General features: G+C 34.6%; 1 protein-coding gene across 1 annotated transcript; it reads right to left on the bottom strand.

Annotated features, from left to right (window-relative positions):
* Positions 1–13,647: 13,647 nt before the first annotated feature.
* On the bottom strand, positions 13,648–15,350 carry LOC149144022 (uncharacterized). The gene is made up of 3 exons (XM_089452022.1): positions 15,169–15,350; positions 14,442–14,635; positions 13,648–13,760 (listed from the first exon to the last, which is right to left on the bottom strand). Exons 1-3 carry the CDS (start codon positions 15,348–15,350, stop codon positions 13,648–13,650), a joined length of 489 nt encoding a protein of 162 aa, XP_089308148.1.
* Positions 15,351–25,898: the final 10,548 nt, after the last annotated feature.

A 25,898-nucleotide genomic window follows, 5' to 3' on the forward strand; every position in this document is an offset into this window, starting at 1 on the left:
TGTGTGTAAGAACTGAAATCCATGAACACAATCACAACTCATCATATAATGCTCTAAGATCTCCAAAACCCTAGATAGAGAAAACCAATAGAAACCTTAGCTCCACCAAAGATATTTCAAAAAATACTCAAAAAGATTGATTGTTGGAGTATCTTTGGTGGAGCTAGGGTTTCTCTTGGTTTTCCCTATCTAGGGTTTTTGAAATCATGGAGAATTATATGATAGGTTGTGATTGTGTTCATGGGTTTCATTTCTTCTTTATATATATGAAGTTTTCAGGTGAATGCTCCAAGAAACACTAGCACCTTAAGACAAAAACACATAAAGTACAAAGAAGATTGAACGAGAGAGAGAGAGAGAGAGAGAGAGAGAGAGAGAGAGAGAGAAAGTAGCACTGCTCTTACATCTCTAACCCAAGTATGAAAAGGAATATGCACAAGTGCATGATCGAGTATTATAACAACTCACTCCTTCCTCTATTTATATGAGAGGTAAAGGGGCTTTACAATAACAAGTGGACCTAGTCCACTACAAGCAAACTTGCAAGACACAAGTAGGTCCACCCATGTGAAGCACTCTACTCTAAGTGACATGTGTGAGGCTCAAAGGTGACAATGATTAACAAGAAAGGCCTCCATGGCATGAGCATTGTTCCCCAAGGTTTGAAAATCCTCCAAGGTTCCAAAGCTCCAATGCATCTCCATGGTCATGTGTATCCTTAAGGAAAATGCATATCCAAGGTCATGTGTCGCCTTAAGGACTCCCACACCTACATATCCACTCCCTCAACCCAAGAGTCCACATGTCAAGTGTAAACCTCCATGCAAGCAACCAAGCAACCCTGTGCTATCTAGGGCTCAATAACCTCCTCTGAAATACCCAACTCTACTCCAAGCACATAAACTCCCTTCATGCATCAACAACATGAAGTCACCAAGCTCCATACTTATCCAACACTTCAAGGAAGAATGTCTTTCAAACATCCAAACAAGGTCTAGCAGCAAATAGTAAACCACCTCCAATGTCCAAGTCCATCCTGGAAAAGCATGGTACAACCATACACCATGAACCCCACATCTTTCATTCCTTCTTTATATATATGAAGTTTTTGAGTGAATGCTCCAAGAAACACTAGCACCTTAAGACAAAAACACATAAAGTACAAAGAAGATTGAACGAGAGAGAGAGAGAGAGAGAAATTAGCACTGCTCTTACATCTCTAACCCAAGTATGAAATGGAATATGCATAAGTGCATGATCAACTATAATAAAAACTCACTTCTTCCTCTACTTATATGAGAGGTAAAGGGGCTTTACAATAACAAGTGGATCTATTCCACTACAAGCAAACTTGCAAGACACAAGTAGGTCCACCCATTTGAAGCACTCTACTCTAAGTGACATGTGTGATTCTCAAAGGTGACAATTATTAACGAGCAAGGCCTCCATGGCATGAGCACTACTCCCCAAGGTCCAACAATCCTCAAAATGTCCAAAGCTCCAATGCATCTCCATGGTCATGTGTCTCCTTAAGGACAATGCATATCCAAGGTCATGTGTCACCTTAAGGACTCCCACACCTACATATCCACTCCCTCAACCCAAGAATCCACATGTCAAGTGTAAATCTCCATGCAAGAAACCAAGCAACCCCATGCTATCTAGGGCTCAATAACCCCCTTTGAAATATGAAACTCTACTCCAAGCACATAAACTTCCTTCATGCACCAACAACATGAAGTCACCAAGCTCCATACTTATCCAACACTTCGAGGAAGAATGTCTTTCAAACATCCAAACAAGGTCTAGCAGCAAATAGTAAACCACCTCCAATGTCCAAGTCCATCATGGAAGAGCATGGTCCAACCATACACCATGCACCCCACATCTCACGAAGCACCCCCAAGGCCCAAACATGGTGTAAACATTTTCAAAGTAACCCGAAAAGCTAAAAATTATGTCCCTCTCATCATAAAATCCTTTGTAACTCCATGCATATTCGGTTACAACTTTCACTCATAAATGTCACTAATCAAAGTTTTCAACTCCTCTTTTCTACAAAAAGTGGGAAGACTAACTATAAAATTACCATTAGACATTGGAGTAGAGGCTTTTTATGAAGGTGGTCTGAAAGAGACCATTTGGGGCAAGGGCAGTATCCATACTACCTTGGTCCTAAGTTGGCATCCATACCTTGACGAAGTTGTTTGTGAAGTGTGCTATTGCACGGATTTTGGAAGAGACTATTTGGGGTAGGCAACATCCATACTGCTGTTGATTTGACCTGAGTTGGCATCCATACCTTCTCAGAATAATTCCTTTGTATCATATTTATTTTCTGGGTTACTCAGCTACAAACTACTTCCTGCTAGCATTTACATTTGTTCTTCAAAGTCAGTATCCAATTCTGGTTGAAATCACTAGTATTTTTTGTCGTTGCTTGTCTTCATATCTTTGCTATTATTTTTTAATTATTCAAGTTTTTTCTATAGTTAGGGCCTTCTTAATTTCTAATTTTTGGTTTGCTTTATTTTTCAGATTTCAGATCTAGTTTTGTAATTTTTGGATTTCAAATTTCAATTATAATCGCAGAATTCTGGGTTGGCTCAAATCATTGGTATTAGATCCCTAATTAATAGCAGATTCATATCATATTTTTCGTTACAGTTCAAATTATTTACTTATGTTCACCAATTTGTTTATCTTTCAAGGAATCCCTATAAGCAAGACAGAGCAAATCACAACTCAGAGATATATTGTCACCAACATACACATCAACACAGCAACACTCATAGATGCATTCATAAATGCTATATCATACATTCGTATAGAGGAGGAATCTACTACCCCTTTCATTCCTTGTCCTCCTCCTTTTCTTGTGCCTTGTGTTGAACCTATTCAAATCAAAAAATTTGAAAATCAGATCACTAATATATCCATTCAACCTTCATCCACTTCCCATCATTTATATATGATGGAGGAAACCAAGGAATGGTTCATGAAGACTTAGGTGAAGACCAATCCCTTGATTTTTCAAGATGATATTAACACTCACAACTTTAATCTTGAAACTGATCTTATCAGCAATCTAAGTTTCATCAATATGTGATCATTCTTACACCTTAAGACCTATCTCACGCAGTCATTTCCTCCCCCTATTTACAGATTTTACAATATCCTCAATGTAGATTGTTTTGAAAATGTATAAAATGATTATCTAATTTCTAACCTTTACCATTTGGCAAGGTCAAAGTTTATTTTCCAATAAATATATATTATCCCTTTGATCAAATTAAAGATGATCATCATTCCTCTCATCCATTGGTAATCAAGGAAGTAATTTGCAGCCCTCAACATTAATCTTTTTTACAATGTCAAAGATGACAATCCTCCTCTTAGGCCTTAATCGTTAAAAGACAAGTTCCCAAACTGTTAAGTATCCTACCATGCAATATGTCATCTTTGAGTTTGGCAAAGTCAAATTTGATCACCAATCCCATGCTTGGAGGTCTTTGGAATGGGAAATTTTCCAAGTTAGCCTCTATGATGATTTTTTTCCATGCCATGTCTAAGGGGGCACCTACTCATATTGTTCACCAACACCATCTCCTACCCTAATTTATACTCCCATGGGCCAAAATATGCTTTTTGTAAGACCAACTTTGCTTTCTACCTATTATTTTCATAGTACCAAAATGTCCACTTGCATAAAAACTGCATGCCATGTACATAAATTGCAAACCTGATGGATGATAAGGAAAAGGGGCTATCCTATATGCCATGAAACATCATATTCCATACTTAGAATGCACCCCAAGGTGTCAAAATTGCATGCCAAGTGGAAAAATTGCATTTCTCAGGTTAAAATCTGCATTACAGCCATACTTGATTGCACACAACCTCCTACAGATGTACATATGGAGAAGTCATAAAATATAGTGCTACATTATTTCTCCTTGTGCATCTTCCTACACTTCCATAATTCTAATGTACACCTTCAAGTGAGAGTATTGTGTGAGAAACAATAGAAAAAAAAAATAGCTAGAACATTGGTAATAACATCAAGGTAAAAAGGTAAAGGGGAGGAATTTGGATAAATAATTCGTTTGGTAGCATTGGCAATTTTTGATGCAATTCTATGCATGTGTTTCATAGATGCAGGGAATCTCTAAACTATGATCTCAAGCACATGTGTGATTATGTATGTGTTATATTCATGAACATGGTAATGGTTAAATGAATGTGTAGAAAAATTCCATTGAAATTGACAGGTCACTGTCAGGGATCATTCTCAAGGAAGAATGACTAATCATGTTTATGAATTGAATGCATGTATGGATGACATGCTTGAGATTCCTGGTTATGTGAGGAATTCATTGAGGAAAAGGGAATTTTTTCTACTATTATTTTACTGTCATGTGATTATGAATTTCATATGCCCATGTTTATATTATGATGATGAAATAATGATCATGAATAGTTATTGGGATAGGTGGCCCACCCAAGATTGGGGGTTTCCTGAGCCTACGAGAAGTGATGGGTAGAGACTGTGTAGTAACTAGATTCTCATGATATTGTGTAATGTGTATATGTGTATTTTTTTGTAATGTGTATATTTCACTACTACATATAGCACTAAATTGCGACTACAAAGTCTAACGGTATGGCCCATACTGTCGCAAAGGTCAAGAAAAATGTCATATTTTTAGTTTTGGTGCCCATGTTTGTCACAATTACAAAGTCCTATTTTACATGAGTCATAATTGTGACGTATTATTTCTAAGGAAAAATAATTGTGACAAATTACTTATATGGTTGCAAGTGTGATGAACCACATCTGTGGTCGCAGTTGAGAAGAACCATGTTTGTTGTCGAAATTGCGACAACCATTATATATGTTTTTTATTTGGTCTAAATCTAGATTTATATATATATATATATATATATATATATATATATATATATATATATATATATATATATATATATATATATATATATATATATATATATATATATATATATATATATATATATATATATATATATATATATATATGTATATTGAATATTATTTATATATGTTTGTAGCCTTTTTAAAGTTATGCATGACCACACTAAGCAAAACGATTAAAACATTTGGTGGGCGCACCTAGTACCAAGTATTCATGATACCTAAACACTGCTCTGTCGCACCACTTCACCATTTCACAACCCCTACTTGTTTTCGCTGATTGTGCCATGTGTTAGTCCCAAAATCTCTTCGCTAAGTTCCCGCCTAAGCACCCCTTCGCTAGAATCTAGATTCCATGCCGACAACAGCTAAGGTATAAAATACAAAGGTAACAAATCTAATGGCTTGAGATTGAGTGAGAATTCTAGTTTAAGTTTCACCGATTAACCTAATTCCATCATGATTTCTTGTAGATACCATTTAAGATACATATATTGTACCAGATGATTCAGATATTGTAGCTTAATACCTAGAGATACAAACCCCATCGCTTGCAGATCCAAACCCATGGCCACTTAGAGATCCAAACCCTTGGAGTATATTTAGAGCTTGTTTCGACCGATCGTGCCACTTATAGATCCAAACCCCACCGCTTGGAGATCCAAACCCTTGCCAACAAAGACTAAATAATGGTATTACTAGGGTTTTTCTTGTTGTTATTGTTAAACGAATATCTATGGCATAGGATTAAATAATTTCTTTCATTCATGGAATATAAGACCTCATATGTGTGCCAAAATACAATCCAAAAAATACCATACCTACATGGGAAACTCTATGAATTCCACCAAGATGAGACAACATTATTTGGTAGCTTACTCAGCTAACAATTTTGCCATCACATGGAGACAAAACCACTAAGGTATTACAACAAATTCAAGGGCCTCAAGAAATAATACCAGCATAGTCAAATTCTTTTTTAAATGAAAACAAAAAAGATATTTTGTTAGCCCACAAATACTTACAACCAAATGTGGTTTCCAAAGTTCTTATACCCAAGCCTTAAAATCTAATTAGATAGAACTCAACCAAAAAAGTACATAGAGTGTGCATTGCTTGAACTTATCACATACACCAAAATGAACACCAACAAATATGTGCATAGGAGTTTCATCAGAAAGGATTCTATTACCTCAAGGAATCCCTTTAAGACAACCTTTCTTGACATTTTTAGAGAAACAATCATTGCAATTTCTACCTCCATGAATAACCAAAGAATTGGTAAACTCAATTCATGCCCAAGGGCACCCACTTTTAGGTTCTATCATGCCTTGTGACAATGTCAGCTGCCCAGGGCCATTGCAAAATGACTAGGCTATCAAAGCAAAGAATTAAAGACAAATAATGGGCACTAAATGTTAACAATACTAAGCATTAAGCCCTAGCAGAACACATACAAAATCCCACTTTAGAGGTATTCATCCCATGTCCTTTCTAAAAAATGAACACCAAGTGATCCTTCCTTCTATCGCATTCATTTAGAGAGATTATCCATTCTTCCACAAAAATATATAATTTACAAAGAGATCAACTTGGAAAAGATAATTATCGAAATAAACAATGATAGATGCTCTATACCTTTGCTTATACTACCTATGCATTGAATTTGACCTATGCTTTCCTTGATGCTACAGGGTCTCATGATTTTGAAGTTTACATATTACCAACCAACTTTGTATTTTGTTTCACCATGATAGTCTACTATTATGAAATATTTTCGGTAAAATATTGCACTCAAAACCTAGCAGAACTCTTAGCATCCTTTATTTTTCAATCTTGACATTGAGCCCCATAGCTTAAGATCATCCATGCACATATATTATGAGGTACCAAATTATGGGATATTTCTTAAATCCAACCTAGCCTTCTTATACGTTGTTAAATAGGATAAGTTATCCTTCTTCCACAATAATTATTGGTAGAGGAACTATTCCATCTAATTGAGAAACCATGGAAAGATACGTCAAAACACTGAATTTAACCCAGAATGCAAAAGTAGCCTCCTATGCAAGAATTTGGATGGTTTCCTATACAAGAATTTTGAAAAAGGCTAGTTTCAAAAAGCTACTTCCCAAAAAATTCTAAAATTTGAGAATGTCTTTGATATGCACGATCTTCAACAAGTATAGGCACCTACAACGATCTTGTTGAATAGCAAGAAATATAGAAGAGGTAATGAAGATAAATGCATTGAATCAATGACTAGGAGTTTTAAAATATATATATCTTTAATACCTCAGTAAAAATATCAGATTGCAAAAAAAAAGTGGCTTCATCCTATGCAGAAAAAAAGAGTGAAATAACAGATTGCAAACCATATTCTATAAAAGTATTCCAACTATCTTATGTTGTAATTGATTTTTATTCCAAAATATATGGTGTAGACATAGTGCTTGATTTCATAGTTTCTATATCTAGAGCTTGTAAATTTTAATGTTTTCTTCATGCCAAAGAAAGATTGTAGTTCAAAGAGTCATCACTATCCTAGAAGATTTGTCTAATAGTTAATGTGCGAAAGAAGAGCCATATTTTAGAAGGGTCTATACACAATAATTTCCAACAATTTCTAACAAAGTTGTTGGTAAAATGGTCAAAGAATTTTGTAGTTTGCAACCATTTCTGGTATTACTGCCGAGTTTCTAAAAAAGTTAAGTGGGTTCTCAAAAAGGTTGTTGGATTCCTCCTTTGTGTTTCATGTAGATGCAAGTTGAATCCATTAGTATAAAAGTTTGTTAGACACCTAATCTGTTAGGGTTGGTGGGGAGGAATTCCAATATTCATTGAAGTCCAAGTGACCTCTTGGAAGATGAAAACCAAGGGTCATAAAACTATGTATTAATATGTACATCTTGTGAATATAATAAATCCACATGAGTTATTCAAATATTTCCTATCAATTTTGTGTGTGTTTGACCTGGTATCATTGTAGGTTCCTCTCTAGCCTACTTAAATGTGTGAAAGCCATTAGTTTCATGGCCTTAATGTGGGAACCCTCACCAAAATTGTGCCCTCTCTATGCATGTCAATTTTTCCTATTGAAACTACACCTAAGAATTTTACCATTTATGTTTTCCATATTGCAAACCTAACGCACTTAGCTACCCCTCTTCCTAGTTTTGTCACAGCTCTAACCAATGTTCACCCACAAGTTTGTCAGTTCTATTTAATGCATGTTAAGGAAACATTGGCATATGATGCTTCCTCCAATCCTACACCCATTTCTCTCCTACACCATTTGAAACCAAAGAAATGCACACTACTCTTATCTAGTGGACTCTCTTATGTTTGTTGTAACCCTATTTACCCACAATTAACCTTCAAATATAGTCAGCCCTATATTCAAAGAAAATATCATTTCTTTATGTGTAATAAGCTCTTACCACCATTAGATGGCATGGTAGCCTTACCAACTGAATATTGTGCATCAAAAGAATTGATATAACAAAAAAAATTGCCATGTGTTGGAGAAACCAAACCTTGAAAGAAATGTTGCATCGCACTTTGCAAATTGCAGCCTCATGAGCAACTCCAGTCTTCAGACTTTCCAATAATTCTTCAGACTTCCAAAAAATATGTATTGTACATGGAATTTTCAGGTCTGGAAAAAGTTACATTATGACTGTTGTCATCACTTTTTCTCACAAGAACTTTCAAGGGTGGGGAAGCAATGAGAATTCTAGTATCTACTGCAACAAATGTTGCAATTGATAGGGTTTTGTCAGATATAAATGGTGTTGAAGATGCAACATTGAAGGAAATGCAGGAGAAAATGAATGGAGCATCTCTCAACAAGAGGTTGGAAATTGATGAGAAGCTAAAATCTTTAAAGGAATGGAAGATTTCCAAATGGAAGGTGAGACTCAAAGATGAACAAGTGGTTGGTGTCACCTGTTATTCGACAAACACTTCAATTTTGAAGGGAAACAAGTTCTAGATATACATTCTTGACGAGAACAGGTTTGTGTTGGTGGTTTAATTTCTGAAGCAAGGCAACCATCAAAGCTTGTTATATAATGATCTTATTCAATTCAAACTTAGAGAAAAAGCAGCCTTTTTAAACAGTGGATGTAAATTTGGCAGTGATATACCTATCCTTTCAGAATTGTTTGATTGAGTATTTTGATGGGCAGAGTTTAATTAGCATATAAAGCCTCAAATTACAGCAGGGTACCCTGTGTTCATATGTCTATATGACTCAGTTATGATGAAGATAAGGGTAGATAGGTTTGGAACTATTTTCACCATCAAATAATAGTGAAACAATGACCTTTTAACACTTTATGGAGTGCAAAGATGAGATTAGACATTGTGATAGTTAGTAAGTGATCTAAAGGCTACACGCAACAGTGATTGATGAGGCTATCTATTGCATCAATAAGTATATTCTTATCAAACTTCTCAGGTTAGATACCAGATTCCCAATGGTTTTTGGATCCAAAATTGTTCATGCATCAACAAACCATGTGTAAGTTCAAGGAGAAGTCAACTCGCTTTGGACATTTCCTGGCAGGAAGGGAGCACACTAATCAATCATTATGCTCTGGGTTGATGAGGCTAGGGGCATTAGAATTGGTTGGAGTCAATACAAACAATTAATTTTGATTGTTGCATACCTCTCCAAGAAAAAGTTGTGAACTGACTAATATAACTAATGATCTTCTAGAATAGATGCATATGGAAACAAGAAAAGAGACCGAACATAAGTTTGGAGAGGTGAAAACTGGGAAACATCTTGAAGTGGAAAGAACATGTTTTGTTTCTCTGGATTCTATAAATGACAATATCATTAACTTGCAATTTGAACAAACTAATCATAAATTTTATGTCTTTTGTTTTAAGGTCCCTCCTATTTATGATGATTATGATCATTTATCCATGTCATGGTTTATGCACTCAATGGAGTTGGCTTATGTTACTCCTTTTTGAATATTTCGTGGTGCATTTGTTTTGTTTTGATCTTCAAAATTTGAAAGAATGTGAAACGAATGGGTGGACCACAAGGAGAAAACTTTGGAATACAAAGAGACAACATTTCAATTTCAAATCCCTGCGTTGGAATATAAAGAGACAGTGAGTTATATAAAGATATATTTTGGAATGTTGAGCTGCTAGTGAATCAAATTTTGTGAGACCTAGTTCATGAATTGCATCAGACTCAACCAAGGAGAAGAAATTAGGATTACACACGTGCATTAATGTGGAAAAGTGTGTTAAGGGACACTATAGAACTTTGCTACCTAAGAGTTATAGTGTGATACATAACAAGAAACCCAAAACATATGAGAAAAACAAGTGGACAACAAGACCAAAAGAGATGATGCATATTAAGACAGAGATAGGCTTGTATGTACATTTATTTTGGATATGAAAGAATGAGCTACAAGAATAGAAAGGATCGAAGAAATATGAGAAATCACAGTAACTTGTAATTGTCAAAACAACTGCGATAGAGTTCAATCCTATGACCCAATCAATACAAAACTATGTAGCTACAGTGTAACATTATATGATGAACACTACGATTGCATAATGATTTACAAATGGAGTGTAAATATTCTTGGATGTCAAACCTCCATGACAAGCTATGTATATGTTTAGTTCTTGGAAAAATTTGTTGGACATGCAATAATATCAGACCTGAGAATGAATGTTGTTGTAATTATTTGGATATAGGTTGCTAAGTGAATAGATCCATGTGAAATTCATGCCAATGTCCTTTCAAATTCACTATCATAAAGTATATTCTTATTTGTTGTTGGAAATGAATTTCTCTCCCATATATCAAATGGAACAACACTAGCTAGTGTATAACAAATTGCTAACAAAGAACACACCACTTAGCCTAACAACATCTTTATTATCATAAATTCCAGTTTGATTTAAAAGCCAGTGCATGAGTAGCTTGGTCATATTTTACTATTTTATCCTTTTCTATATTTTCCAGTCACAATGATGAGCTCAGAGCTTCCAGACTATGTCTGTTTGTGGTCCCATTACTACTTCCAATAATCTCAGCATGTGTGCAAGTGCTAAGTCATCTTTCCTTTGGGACTGTGGACAAGTTTCAAAACACAGACAGACTTTGAGAGCACATCATCCTCATAACATGACACATATTGATTCATGTGTCCAAGAAAATTTTATTATGATCCATAAAACCATGAGTGGAAAGAAAATATGCATCAAGACAAACTATCTACATCAACATGAAAGGTCCATGCATCACCAAGATCAACCTAGAATAAGAAGCATGAGATCACCAAGAAACAAACCATCAATGAAAAGATGGAGACGATGTAGTAGAGGGAAATTACCATATTCATCAAACTGTTGTACATCCACATGAACAGTATCATCTCAAAGTTGGGCATCACTACATTCTGGAAGGAGAAGCATTTCTAGGTTGTACACCTCAAGATGAAGTACCAACAATGATGACCTCATCTAGTAAGGGAAGGATGGAAGAAACATCCACAGGAGAGGATGGACTAGATGATGAAGTAATCCCTTTAGTCCTGACTCCCCATAGACTATTCAATAACTACAAAGGATGAACTCGGAGGAGTTTGTAAAGGTGGACCAACACAAGATGGAGATGAGGAAAGGTTCACTACAACCAGCTGGAAGTCATCAACAAGAAACCCAACAAGAGAAGAAGAGGTATGTTCCATGGATACATGCTGAGAGTCATCACCGAAAAGGAGCTATAGAAGAGATCCTAGTAGTCATCATGAAAAGGCTCATCAAAGATAGCATCATGATGCTTAGTCACTTGGTGAGAGGGAGGGACATAGAGATGGTACCCCTGAAAAGTTTCATAGTAACCAACCAAAGTCCTATGAGTAGTCTAACAGACAGGTGATATATCATGTCTTTCATGATACAAGTGGGTCCATGCACTCTATCCAAAGAACCTAAAATGTGAGATAGAGGACTTCGACCCATGCAACCAATAAGTTTTTGACCTTAATTTTGCATCAAGGAAGAATTTGGTCTGGTCATGGAGACAGTATTATCTACAAAATATTTAACGTTGTAGATCATCCCACCATTTTAATTACCATGGGGAGAGCACTGTTATTTCCGATGTAGTGAGCTATGAATTTACCAGTTAGAGATTTTATGTCTCAAACGATTATAGGAACCAGTGATTTTAATTTTTGTTTAATATGGTTGTTGGTAATCCAAATACTTTAATGAGATATTGAACTTAGGTGTCGGTCAAAAATCCTATTTCACTGATCTCAAATACTAGGTTGACAATTGGGTCTACTATGGAGGAGGTCAAGGAAGATGAGATTGTTCATCATCAGCAATGGGATGTGGAAATTCCGGTTGTAGATCAGATACCTAAGGGAATTTTGGAAAGGGTTGAAGCTAGTGGTTATGATAGATTGTTATCATTGAGCAGTGATAAGGTGTTTTATAGGTGTTATCTAGTGGCTTTATAATGGACCACGATCATCCTAGGAAATGCCCATTATAATGGACCATGAACATCCTAACCAATCTTGATACATTACTATCAAGCAGGGGTGAAGCTCTACTCAACCAGGGAAGCATGGACCTTCCTTCTGAACAATGCAACTAGGGCTTTAGGATAGGATACTAAAGGAGGGCACTGCCTAACTCTATTTAGCCAACTAAATTATCTTGGATTGATGCTCAGACCGGAGGCAAGAAATAAGATTAAAGGCTTGGACAACTAGATTGATGTTCGAGGGATGCTCACTCGAACCATGGCCAGAGGGTGTAAATGGATGGCACCCCCAATTATCTTTCTTTTTTTCTTTGTCCATTGGCCAAGAAAAGTAGTTCATTCCTCTGCTCAATCCATTAAGCTTGTTGGCCCTTATCTCCCTAGATTCATTTTGTTTGAGGTTGCCCACTTACTATTTCGGGACTTGACCACTTCATCTTGCACATTCATCCAAGGAGTTGGTTGCATGGGATTTACTCATGTGAAGTTGGTTGGAGATTAATTAATTTATTGTTGTTGACTCTTTCCTTGCAGAAGTCTTGAGAAGTTGTAACTACCTAAAAGATTATTTATTTCTTTATTGAGGCAGTTGCACATTTGAGAAAGAGTCCATGATGAATCTTTCTACTTTAAAAAAGTTGGAGGCTTTACCAAGCCTTTCTTGAGGATTCATCCAATTTGGATTTCACTTTAATGCTTGCTTGGAAAGTCTACAATTTCACAACATTGTCTACTTAATCCAAAGAAATGAAAATTAATGGGACCAACAACATTCTTCCACAAAAAAAGCTAGTGGATGTGTTCACTGAAAGGCACATAAATTTCACCACCATTTCAGCCAAATGTTGTATATTTGCAAAATTGTGGCCTTCTCAGTAGGAATTCATTCTTTTACCTCCAATGTAGAAACTCAAAATACCTAGTGTTCTGAGTCCTAGCAATGTATAACTACTAATTTCAGGTGCCTGGAAGCCAACCAAATGCCTTTGACAGCTCCAAAAATATTCTTGTGCCAGAAAGACAAATACAAGATATCCAGACGTCCTGATATAGACAGATGCCAGTAAGACTACTACACCACACACTAAAAACCTTTATGGCATAAAATCCCCATGTTTGACAACTACAACACATGTTCTGAAGGTTATGGTACTTACTCCTTCCGATGAACATTTGCTTCCTGCTCAGCTCTCCTCTGTTTCCATAATGCCTCTCTCTGTTCTATCTTTTCTCTTAACATTTTGACCTCTTCAGGTGTTTTTTTAACTACATCCAAGAAAAAAAAGCAACTTATTCACTATATTGACAATATGAAGCAGATGTACAGAAATGTTATTGAACTGCTCTTCACTGTGTTTATAATAAAACAAGATCCCTATTCGTGATGTTGTCCAACATATAAAAGCTAATGATTAAACATGTACATAATTATTTTCAATCACCATTCAACAGAATTCTTGCAAATTAAATAAAAATGGTTTGGTCATCTCACATCATCTAACATTACACACAAACTAGAAGGGAGTCCTAGCACCTAGATGCTTATCCCACAATCAATTTTCTTTGTAACAATCTTGTGTTAGAAATTTCTCAAATTTACAGAGGATCAATAATAGAAAATGTGGACTTTGGTCACTGACTGCACCCAAGCACACACTAAATAGGATAAATATTGATAAAAGTTGAGAGAAATAACTTGAGCCTAGAGATAAATTCAAAAAGCTATTTTCTCCATCGAATGAAACAAGTTCTTAAAAATAACCAGAATTTCTCATGGCTATGGATTGAACCATTGCCAGTTTATGGCCTAACCTAGTTTTACAAATAAAGGTCATTTCTTCTAGAAAATAAGAACAAGCATACCTATTATTCATTCTAGTCTTTATTCATTCAACATCATATGGAATCACTAAATAAGAAAAAATGAAAGGGAAGCAAGAAACAAACCAAATTCATGGAAGATGATAGCTCCAAAACTTAGGCCTTCTTCAACTTTCACAAGTTGCAAAGTCATCCATGGTCCTATTTCATGAAGCTTCACAGAACTTTGAGTAGATGATCTATTTACTCGACCACAATCATTCACAAGTTTCATTGTTGTTGCTTCATCTTCCATCTCACTTTCTGATCCATAATTTGGCCTGTCAACAATAGATAATCAGTCATAAAATAATTTCACAAATGGAAGCACTGACCGTACTCAAACCTGTAACTCCTACTTTCTACATATTTTAATTTTTATTGATCATCCCTATTAAAAAAACATCAAACAACTGTATAAAGGCACTTGATAGCTAAAAACTAACAAGAGGGGCTTTGCAGCTAAAAGTTAACAAGAGTAAAAATGAGTGATTTTTCATTTAAGATTGGAATAGACAGAATATGCTATGCAAGAGAAAAAAATTTCGTCCAAACCCTAAAATAAAATGATTTTTCTCACACAAGGTTGCTAACTGCACTTCTCCAAGTGAGAAGATTGTTCCAGCATGCACTGTTAGAGGGAAAACTTATTGTGGGTTTAAGTTTTAATTCAATTGAAAAAATGAAATCTTATACATATTTGTAATGTTAGCCAAGTCTTTGCCAAGTCCGTCCACATTTTTCCCTCGTTCTTCCCCAAATCCAAAATTTTGATTGTCCAAGTTACTCCCACTTCTCAGTTTTGAAGCATCACTTCACATCACCCTTCTGCCATAGAAGGGCATTGTCCCCATGTATATGATACTTTGTTACCAGATCTGCCTTGGAGGTAACCTGGATCTGCAGATTGAATCCAAATCTGGCAGAATATGCCTTGGAAGCAACCTGGATCCACCAATCATATCCAGATCTGGCAGGATCCACCCAGAAATGCATCCCAAATTTGGAAACAGGTAGGATCCTCCTAGGAAACATATCCTGCAAGAATTTAAGTGCCCAGAGCATGTGTATCCCACAAAATTACAAATACCTGTTCAAAAAAAGATTCATGAACATTTGTGTTTGCTTGACGAAATAATAAAAATGTTAATAGTTAATACACATGTGTGCTTCCTTTCTGAAACAATAAAAAGTTGATGCACTAAACCCCTCTTCACAGTTTCATCACATTCATGTCATTGTTATGTCCATAAACATAACAAATATCATTCTCCTCTCAACTAGTTTGTGGAATCTCATAGATGTTATTATGTGTGCAGATGATGTTTATGAAGCTAGAAATCTATAAAAAAAAATCAATTTATAGAGGGAAACAAGTTGGGTTGATGTTCTGATGAAGTATGTGAGTTGTAGTGGCTGGGATATGCGAAGTTTTCCATGGAAGGATGGTCGAAGTTTTGAAGAAGCTTGATTTTGACTATGACTTGGAAGGAGGGATGACTTGGGGATCTTATGGAGGAAAGTGTATTGGTCTTGGTCTTGATATCTCATTTTGATATGACTCTGGAAGAAGAGGATTGCTTGGGTTTTCCCTAGTTGCAGGATTTTTCCTTGGGGTGGAAGCCTATATCTTGTGTTTTGTCTCTGGTGATCTTCATGTTTTTATTTTGGTAATTTCTTGATGAAGAAAAGAAACACAAATAATTGAATAAGAAGCCAACTAAGTTCACAAGTAATTATCATGAGAACTCACCTTTTACAACCAAATTATTCTATATATTTTGAAAACAATATCGTCAAGGTATAATAGATTGTAGCAGTTAAAATTGAAGCAGTAGGTGTTCAAATCTTTGATAAAAACTACAAGGAAAAAAGACAAGTTCCCATTGCATAAATTCTTAGAATATCATCTTTTGTTCTCGGTTCTGTTGATGCTCAGGATAATTAATCCCTTATGGAGGAGGTTGGGAGTAAAGAGCTCTTAGAGGTACTACACAACTTACGAAAAGAAAAAATTCCAGGTCCTAATGGGTTCCTTGTAAATTTTTTTGGGGATGCTTAGACTTCATGGGAAAAGATCTGAGAAGGCTTGTAAATGAATCGAGATCTATTGACAAGATGCTAACAGCTTTTAATGCCAACTTATAATAATTATTCCCAACTCTGGCAACCCTCTCTCTATTGACCAGTTCAAACTGATCTCTCTTTGCAATTGTATAATATCATCACAAAATTAATTGCCCAAAGGACTAAGACCAATTTATCTAACACTATTTTTGAAGAACAATTCAGTTTTCTAGAGGGCTGAAAGATACATGAATAAGTTGGCATTGCTAAAGGAGGTCTACACTCCATTAAGATTAAAAATTTGAGGGATATGGTAATGAAGGTTGATCTCTCAAAGGATTATGACAGAGTGAAGCTCCTTTTTCTGACTTGGATATTAAACTGTATTTCCTTAGTTTCTTATATTGTACTTATAAATGGATCTGCAACCCCTTTCTTTATACCTAAGAGAGGTCTTAGGAAAAGTTGTCCACTTTCTCCTCATTTAATCCTCTTGGTGGCAAAACAATTAATTAGGGCCTTGAAAGAGCACACTCAACTGGAGTGATTGGAAGGTAAAAACTAGGTGCTTGATTATTATGAGTTAAGATTGGTTGCAGGTTGTGGTTCCCTTGGTGCCTCATTCTACCCCCTCACACTTTAGTCACGGCACACCTCAAGTGAGACTCCTTACCCTCTCCGGGTAAGGTGAAAATGTCGACATTGTTCTAGACTACAGCGGAGCCTTGTTGGCCCCTTGTGCCTGAACCCAGGGTCTCTTCCCTATTCCCATTTTCGTGCCAACACATGCCAAGTGCTAAGGCATGCCAAGATGTGTCAGGTGTTAGGGTGTGGTGCCAACACATGCTAGTGAGTGTTAGGGAGTGCCAGGAAACACAAGGGAGCACTAGTTTCAATTACATGGAAATGAATGAATAAGAGTGTGTGATAGGGAGTGTTAGCGAGTTCCAAGTGTGCTAAGGAGGGAGTGACAAGGTATGCTAGGCAGTGCCAAGGCATGCTACAATGCTAGGGAAGCATGCCAAGATGTACCAAGTTCCAAGGTGTGCCAATGCGTGCTAAGGAGTGTTAGTGAGTGCTAGGGAAACATAAGGGAGCACTAGGTAAAAATGCATGGAAATGAATGAATAAGAGTGTGTGACAGGGAGTGTAGTGAGTTCCAGGTATGTTAAGGATGGAGTGACATGGTATGCTAGGAGATCTAAGGCATGCTAGAGTGTGAGGGTAGCACCAACCAAGATGTGCCAGGTGCCAGGGTGTGCCAATGTGTGTTAGGAAGTGTTACAGAGTGCCATGGAAACACAAGGGACCACTAGGTCAAAATATTAATGCATGGAAATGAATGAATACGATTTTGTGACAGGAAGTGTCAGTGAGTTCCAAGTGTGTTGAGGGAGTGACAATATATTCTTTGCAATGCTAAGGCATGCTAGAGGCCAGGGCAATAATATGCCAAAATGTTCCAACTGCCAAGGTGTGCCAATGCATGCTAGGGAGTGTTAGGGAGTGCCAAGGAAACACCAAGGAGCGCTAGTTTCAAATGCATGGAAATGAATGAATAGGAGTATGTGAAAAGGAGTGTCAGTGAGTTCTAGTTGTGTTAAGGAGTGAGTAACAAGGTATGCTAGGTAGTACCATGGAATGTTATAGTTCCAGGGCGACATGCCAAGATGTGTCAGTTGTCAGGGAGCGCCATGGAAAAACAAGGGAGAAATAGCTCAAAATGCATGCAAATGAACAAATAAGAATGTGTGATAGGCAGTGTCAGTGAGTTTCAGGTGTGTTAAGGAGGGAGCAACAAGGTTATATGTTAGGAAGTTCCAAGGCATGCTAGATTTCCAGGGCATGTTAGGGAGTGCTAGGGAGTACCAAAGCATGCCAAGGAATGTAGGGGGTTTTAACATGTGCCACATAGTGCCAAGGAATTGTTAGATGTGCTAGGTGCTATGGCATGTCAAGATGTAAACTATTTGCTCAGTTGTTTTATGGCCACGGTTGGACGTGAGCCTTGACATGGTAACTTGTAAATTGTTAAGTTGGATAAGTTGAAATTATACATGAGTAGCCTAATATGAGTTATATTCAGTTCTTAGGTGAACAAAGCATAGTCTAGTTGTAGTAACTATAACTTGGTCAAGTTGTTGTAGTCGAGGCAAGACTTGGTTGGGTTCCCAAGTCCCAAAAAAGTAAGGGTAGTTGTGAGGGAATTATAGCTAAGGAGTGTCAGGGCGTGCCAAGGAATGAAAAGGAATGCTAACACATGTCGAACATTGCCAATGCATGTTGAGGAATGTTAGAAAGTGTTAGGGAATCACAAGGGAGAACTAGGTCAAAATATATGGAAATGAACAAATAAGTGTGTGTGCCAAGGAGTGTCAATGAATTCTAGGTGTCTCAAGGACAGAGTGTGTTAAGAGAAGGTCATAATAGGAATTGTAGGAGGAAAGCCTATGGTTACAATTATAAGGAGTTGGTCAAAGTAGTTTCAGACAAAGGGAGACTTTGGGTTGCGCACAACATTGTTTTGCCAATGACTTGGTTGGGTTCCCAAGTCACAAAAATAGTAAATCTATCTATGAGGGCATGACAATCAGGTAGTGCCAAGGTGTGCCAAGGAATGTCAGGAAGTACTAACACATGCTAGACAATTCCAAGGCATGTTAGGCATGCTAAGACAAGCCAACTGCTAAGGCATGCCAAGATGTGCCAGGTGCCAGGGTGTGGGCCGAATGCATGCTAGGGAGCGTTATGGCCAAGTGCCAAGTTAACACAAGGGAACACTAGTTTCAAATGCATGGAAATGAAGGGTCAATGTGTTGGGGTAAAAACACAACCCCCCAATTTTGATTTGTTCACTTCATATAATGGGGACCCTTTCTATAAAAATTTTGGCTAAACGCATTTTAGGATTTTTATTTAGTTGATTATCCTACGATGTTATTAATTTTTCATTTTCTTTGGATTCTTGTTTTGATTGCTTTGTTAAAATCGATTTTTTATAAGCTTCCCATTGACTCTTGTTTCGCCTCATTTGGTTAATTGGTTTGAAAATGGTACTCCTTTGAAGTCTCATCATTTATCTAGCCTGAGTTAAAAATGCAAAAAATGTTCAATATTGCATTTTGTAAATAGATTAGTTTAATAATGCATTTATTTCAAATTATAACCCCTAGTTAGTTGTTATTAACATTTTTCATTTTTCAGCCAAATCATGAAGTATCGAGATTTTAGTAATTTACTCCAATTTCCCAAATTGATAACTAATCTCGAAAACCCAAATTTTGAAGTGATTGTAGTTTAATTTTCATTTTTATTAAAGTGGTTGTAGTTTATAAATTAAACTTCATTAAAATAAAACAATATATATATATATATATATATATATATATATAAATATAAATAAAAAAATAAAATTAATCGCATCGGGAGATTGGATCTGATCGCATTGGAGCTTTCATATATCGCAAGTTTAACAAAATGCCGATACCTTCAATCTTCCCAATTACCGATCCCCTGATCATTAAAAGGTTCAATGCATCGCATGGAAGTCTTCACTTAATACAAGTTCTATGCCCCCGACTCAAAACTTTCTCCGATCTGATAAGTCAAACATTGACTTTCAAGCTAATATCTCCATTCGTTGTTTTAAAATGGATTATGTATTAACGTATGGTGAGAATAGTAATGGTTTGAAATAAGTTTAAATATTTAATATATTAAATTTTAAATTAAATAAATTAATTAATATATAGAATTTAATTAATTTAATTAAATTAAAATTTAATTATTATTTTGATTAATGTTAATTAGTTTATAAAATAAGTAATTATATTAGTTAATTAGATTAATTTTAATTAATAATAGTTTATTAAATAATTAGTTTAGTTTATAATTAACAATTAAATTAGAATTAATTATTAGATAATTAGAATTTTAATTTAGGATTAAATTTTTAATTAAAAATTCTAATTTTTTTTTAGCCTAGCAACAGAAATTTCAGAATTGTGCCAGTTTTGACTCATCAACTTTGGAGGCTCATAAATTGAGTTATACTTGGCCAAATGAGGCCCAGGACGGCTCATTAGAAAGATCAAATCAAGGAGAATATTTCTACAGAATTTTCACTAACAGATTTGATCATTTATTAGGTCGAAAATTAGGCAGAAGATCAAGCTCCGAATTTTGAAAACAAAATCAATTTTCTGAGTTTTATTTTCTTCATTTTCATTTGCCCAAGCCTCTTCTAATTGCATATTTGCTCATCAATAATATCCTTGGCCAATTAAACCATCCCAGGCATTAACAGAAACTTACATTTTATTTTCAATTATTTATTTAAATTGAATTTGATTGGTCTTGTTTTAATGCCAGAAATGATATTTTGGATGTGATGGTTGCATCTTAATTCATTTTGATTTCTTTTTGCAGAAAAACAATAAAAAAAATATGAAAAAAATATCTTAATCAATGAAAAGGCTCCAACAATTAAAGATTGGAATTTTAAACAAATAAAATTGGATTGGGCAGATTTTTCTTCAACAAACTCTCATCTCAAAATACTTTTGGAAATACTGCTCTCCTCTACAATTCTAGACTTCTAAAAGCATTTCTGTAACAGGGATTTAGAGTTGTAGGTGAAAGGAGTGGAATCTGAGATCTGGAAATTATTGAGGTTTTTCTTCTACATTTTGAGTTATGTATAATGAACAGAGTTCGCACTATTGTAGCTCTGGTTTTAAAAGCAAAAGCTCAAGCATTGTAAAGGACTATTAGAGACTAGAGCTAGAGAAATGGATTCAATAAATTGGTATTTCGAATACTATTATTTTAAATGCTGGTTTCATTTTTTATGACAGAAATGTCTCAATTTACTTTCATATTTGTGCACTTTTGTCGGTATGAGTAATTTGTCTCTATTTTTTGTTATTATGTATCTCTGCTTTTATGGATTAAATTCTGATTTCTGAGTAATTATTTATTCAGAAATCTATCTTACAAAACTGATTTATTAAATAATGATGTGTTATGAACTATTTCTGCATATTATTGTTTAATTATTGAATTTACTTATTTGACAATCAATATCATTTTTGTGAATTTCTTCCTGAGTGTTGTTGATTGATTATTTCAGTTAAAATGTCTCAATAGGATGTGTTTTGATATCCATAATATCAGTTAATTGAACTACTTCATAATATCAGTTAATTGAACTACTTCATTAACTTGATATTCATTATAAGCAAGACATGTTTAAATCTCAATACTTTAAATATCTTGCTCTTGGTTGGGTTAGATCTATATCTGCCTAATTAAGATAGGATTAAAATTAGTTTCTTTTGCTTGCATTATAGAATAAGTTTGCATTTAGAGTAATTTCTACATTCTTTTAATTCCTCTTCTCAAAGAGGCAAAATTTTAGTTGTGGCTTGACTGAACCCAAATCAGCTTAAGGGTCATTCTCTTGCCTGATCAGTAAGAAGAAGTGATCTGATATCCCTATCTATTGGTAATTAAATATACATCATAAACCAATAGCGATAGGGAAAAGGTAACTGGACCTAGTTAAACCAGTCGGAGCCACTAATCCAAACAGAAAAGGAGCTGCTTTAAAGTCCAGACCGGGTGGTTATCCCCCATTGTTGTTGCAGCGATTTTCGAGGCATCAACATTTTTGGCGCTAGAAGGAGGGCCTGAGACTTTTTGTCTATTGGAGTCTTTTCAATTTTAACATTTTATTTAATTACGATGGCTTCTCTTAAGCTTCCAATTTGGAGTTGTATCCATGGACATGCATATTACAATACTCCACTCGAAGTGGTAAGACTCTTGTCTCAAGTAAAGTTTAATGGTAAGAGGAATTCTTCTGCTTTTAATCATGTCTTTCAATTTATTCAAAAGGTTTCAAATTATGATTTTCAAGGAATTGATGAAGGCATTTTATGCAAAATTTTTACTCTCACATTTGCGGCAAAAGCCAGAAATTGGTGTAGAACTCTTCCAGTTGCCTCAATTCACAGCTGGGATCAATTTGTTACAATTTTCATTTCTAAATTTGACGGCTATGATTATGAACAGATATGTGACGAAACTGAATATCTACAAAGGTTTGAAAATGAGTCTGTTAGAGATTTTAATATTCGATTTCATTTGAATTGTTTAAGATTTAAAGTCGAAGATAAACCTACGAAAGAAGAATCACTAGATTGGTTTGAATATATTTGTTCTCTTCCTCTCATTCCCAATCCATATGAAATTAGTTCAAGCTTTGTTCCATCCCCTTCCAACATAAATGAGAATTCCAATTTGGATGTGTAAATAAATTGTGATGAAGTGGTTTCACAAAGCTTAGAAAATATTTCTATTCAAATGCAAGAAGACAATAGCAACAATTTTGGAGAAAGAGCTGCATTGGAATCTGAAAGTTACTCTACAGTGAATTCAGAAAATCGGATCGCAAATCAGCAAGTGCAAGCAGCAATCAAAGTAAATAATAAAATGCAAATTGTTGTACAAATTTATGAATTTTTCCATGATGAACAAATGTCAAAATCAAAGCAGCAAAGCAGTCTTCTTCAAGAAAGCATGAGTACACAAAGGAATGATTTATAATCTGAAATTTACAATCAGCATAATGTACGAGAGTTCTCAAACCGAGACATTTTTAATTGCATTATTTCAGAATCACATTTTTCCCTTTATCCTGATATTTTTAATGATGGTAATTTTTCCCCTCTTAGTATTAATAATGTTTCAGAAGATAAAGAAGATGATCTAAATGAATCACCAATAATTTTTTATCAAGATAGAGAAACAATTATTTATCATTCTTTTGTCATTACTGAACATGAAAATTCTATTCCTCCTTGTTTTGATATATTGGATGAGATCGAAGGTAATTCTGGAGAAACTTGTGAAGTCGTTTATGATAATTACTTTGACATTGAAGATGTTGATTTCTATTCTTGTTAAGAGAATTTTCATGATAAAATTCAAATAACATCTGAGAACGAGGAACATTTAAATTTAGAAATTATCCCAACCAATCATCATTTTAGAGTAGCAAATTATCTTCATGATTTCACCATTCAAGAAAACATTCCAATTTATAATTCATATCATGATCAAGCTCTCATTCCTACTCATAATCATAATTCTCTTTCTAATTCACAAGTTGAAATTCGAAATTACTCAAATTCCATAATTCTGGCCAATCCTTGTGAAAAAAAAAATTTATTTCAAAACAATCCCAATTGTGTTGTAACATTAGTTGTACAAATAGTGATTTCATTTTATTTTTGTTTCCTCACTTATTTTGTTTAAATTTATATTTCTTTTTGATTTTATTTTTCAGAATTTTAACACTTTACGCTGCCATATTGAGCACTTTACTATCAAGCACTCAATTGATAAATTGCCTTATCAGGAAATTAAAGTTCCATGTTATAACCATAAACATCAAAAGTTGTTAACATGTCAATGTCAATCGATGTTCATTTCCTATCAAAAGCTTCTATTTTCTCAAAGACAATGTCAACCAGAGAATATATTTTTACAATCTGGACAGCAATCTAATTCAATTAATAATTTTCAATTGTATTTAACAGATTTCCATTCATTTTTCATTGACTCATTTAAAAAATATTTAGAAAGTTTTACTTCAAGGAAAATTTTTAATGGCTTAACATTTGTACATAACGCTAACAATTTTTTTCAGACCTTTGAATTTAAAAGCTCATGTCCACAATATGGCATGTCATCTCCTTTTTTGAACATTTCCCAATCATTAATAAAATCAATCTAAATTTCTATGATCCAATTGGTATTCAATTGGAAAGGAAATTTCAAGAGAAATAAATTTTAATTAAGTTGTAACAATAACTGTACATTCTAATTTCATATTTATTTTCCTCAGTTTAGTTAGATTTGTATTTTTATTACTAACATTTGAATTGTACATACATGTAGGAATTAAAATCAGAAAATGGTTACATTGGAAATATGACTATACTTAGTCATTTTCATGTATATGGTTAGAATAGGAGTAGAATTAATTTAGTTTGTTTATTTTTTTTATTTCAATAGTTTTGCAGATTAAAAAATAAAACAAAACAATCAGCCCTTCTCATACATGTTCAGTGAAAACATTTTCTTCCTATCAGAAAATTTTAATTCTTGCTTTCCTTTTTTAAATTTCTTACAGCAATACCTCTACTCTGCCTATTTTGAATAATGTCTTGATTAAATTCAATTAAGGTTGCACTTGGCATCGATCGCCTCAAAGCCACTTTTCTTCATTTCGAGATTTCCTTCTAAGATTTTCTTTTGAAATTTATATGATAAAGGTTTTGAGGATATAAAAGCTTCATGATCCCATTATCCCATGAAATGTATGACTGTCTATGATAAGCTTAATTCTAATTCAATCATTATTAGTCAGTCTAACCTTTCGCGGTAATCATATGAAGTTCATATTATCTTCCTCGAAATTTGCTAAGGATGTCCATTCTGCTGTGTGCACACATTCAAATCTGTTTTGATATTTTTCCACAATTAGTGGCTTTATCCCATTTTGATCTTTAGTTTATTATTTGATGCTGCAATACGCATCATATTCATTTACTAAAGGAATTATTGAACAGTCACTATAACAATACAGATTCTTCTCAAGTTATTCAGAATAAGCAGAGGTAATAAATTGTTGTTTCAATTCAAAAGGGAAGACTATTTTTATATTTATTTCTGGTAAATTTTATATTTCCTGAACATGAATAAACAGATTTTATTTAGGCTGATTGCACACTCCGATTTAGAATAAATGATGAGATGATTTTGAACAAAGTTAGAATTTTGATAAATCCAAGGAAGGATTTGAAGATTCATGAGGTAAAATCTGCAGACAATTTCCTTCCAGGTACGCATTTACAAGTTCGTTCTCATCTATTATTAGCTTCTCTTTTCCTTAGATTATTTTTCATTTTTTTTTTCTATTTTATTTACAGGTTTTCATTTGTTTTCAAAAACTTGAAGTAAGCAGCAAACCATTTCAAATTTGCAACAGGTTCAGGGAAATTTTATTTGTGATTCATTAGAATTTGAGCATTTTTAACTTTGCTTTCAACCATCAGAAAACCCAATTGAAATTTCAAGCAATATCATAGAATTCAACTTGATTTTCATATTGTTGATACTTCAGTGAAAATATTCGCAATACTACCATCCCACTCATCTTCATCAATAATTTCATTTCGATATCACATCATCCACTTCACAGCCATTTGTAGCGAAATATTTCATCGGAAGTACCTTTTAGCATTTTTGATAACAAACAGTTTCTAAAAGATCTTTGATGTATTACCTTGCTCATATGTCATATTGCATTTCGCATATCGGAGGTTTGCAGTTGAATATTCTTCCATTATCATGAATCATTGATCTCCGATAAACGACTTTACCAATATTACGATGACCACATAATTC

The sequence above is a fragment of the Pinus tabuliformis genome, chromosome X, assembly GCF_031772625.1.
Source record: "Pinus tabuliformis cultivar Carrire ecotype Pingquan chromosome X, CPIR1, whole genome shotgun sequence".
NCBI lineage: Eukaryota > Viridiplantae > Streptophyta > Pinopsida > Pinales > Pinaceae > Pinus > Pinus tabuliformis.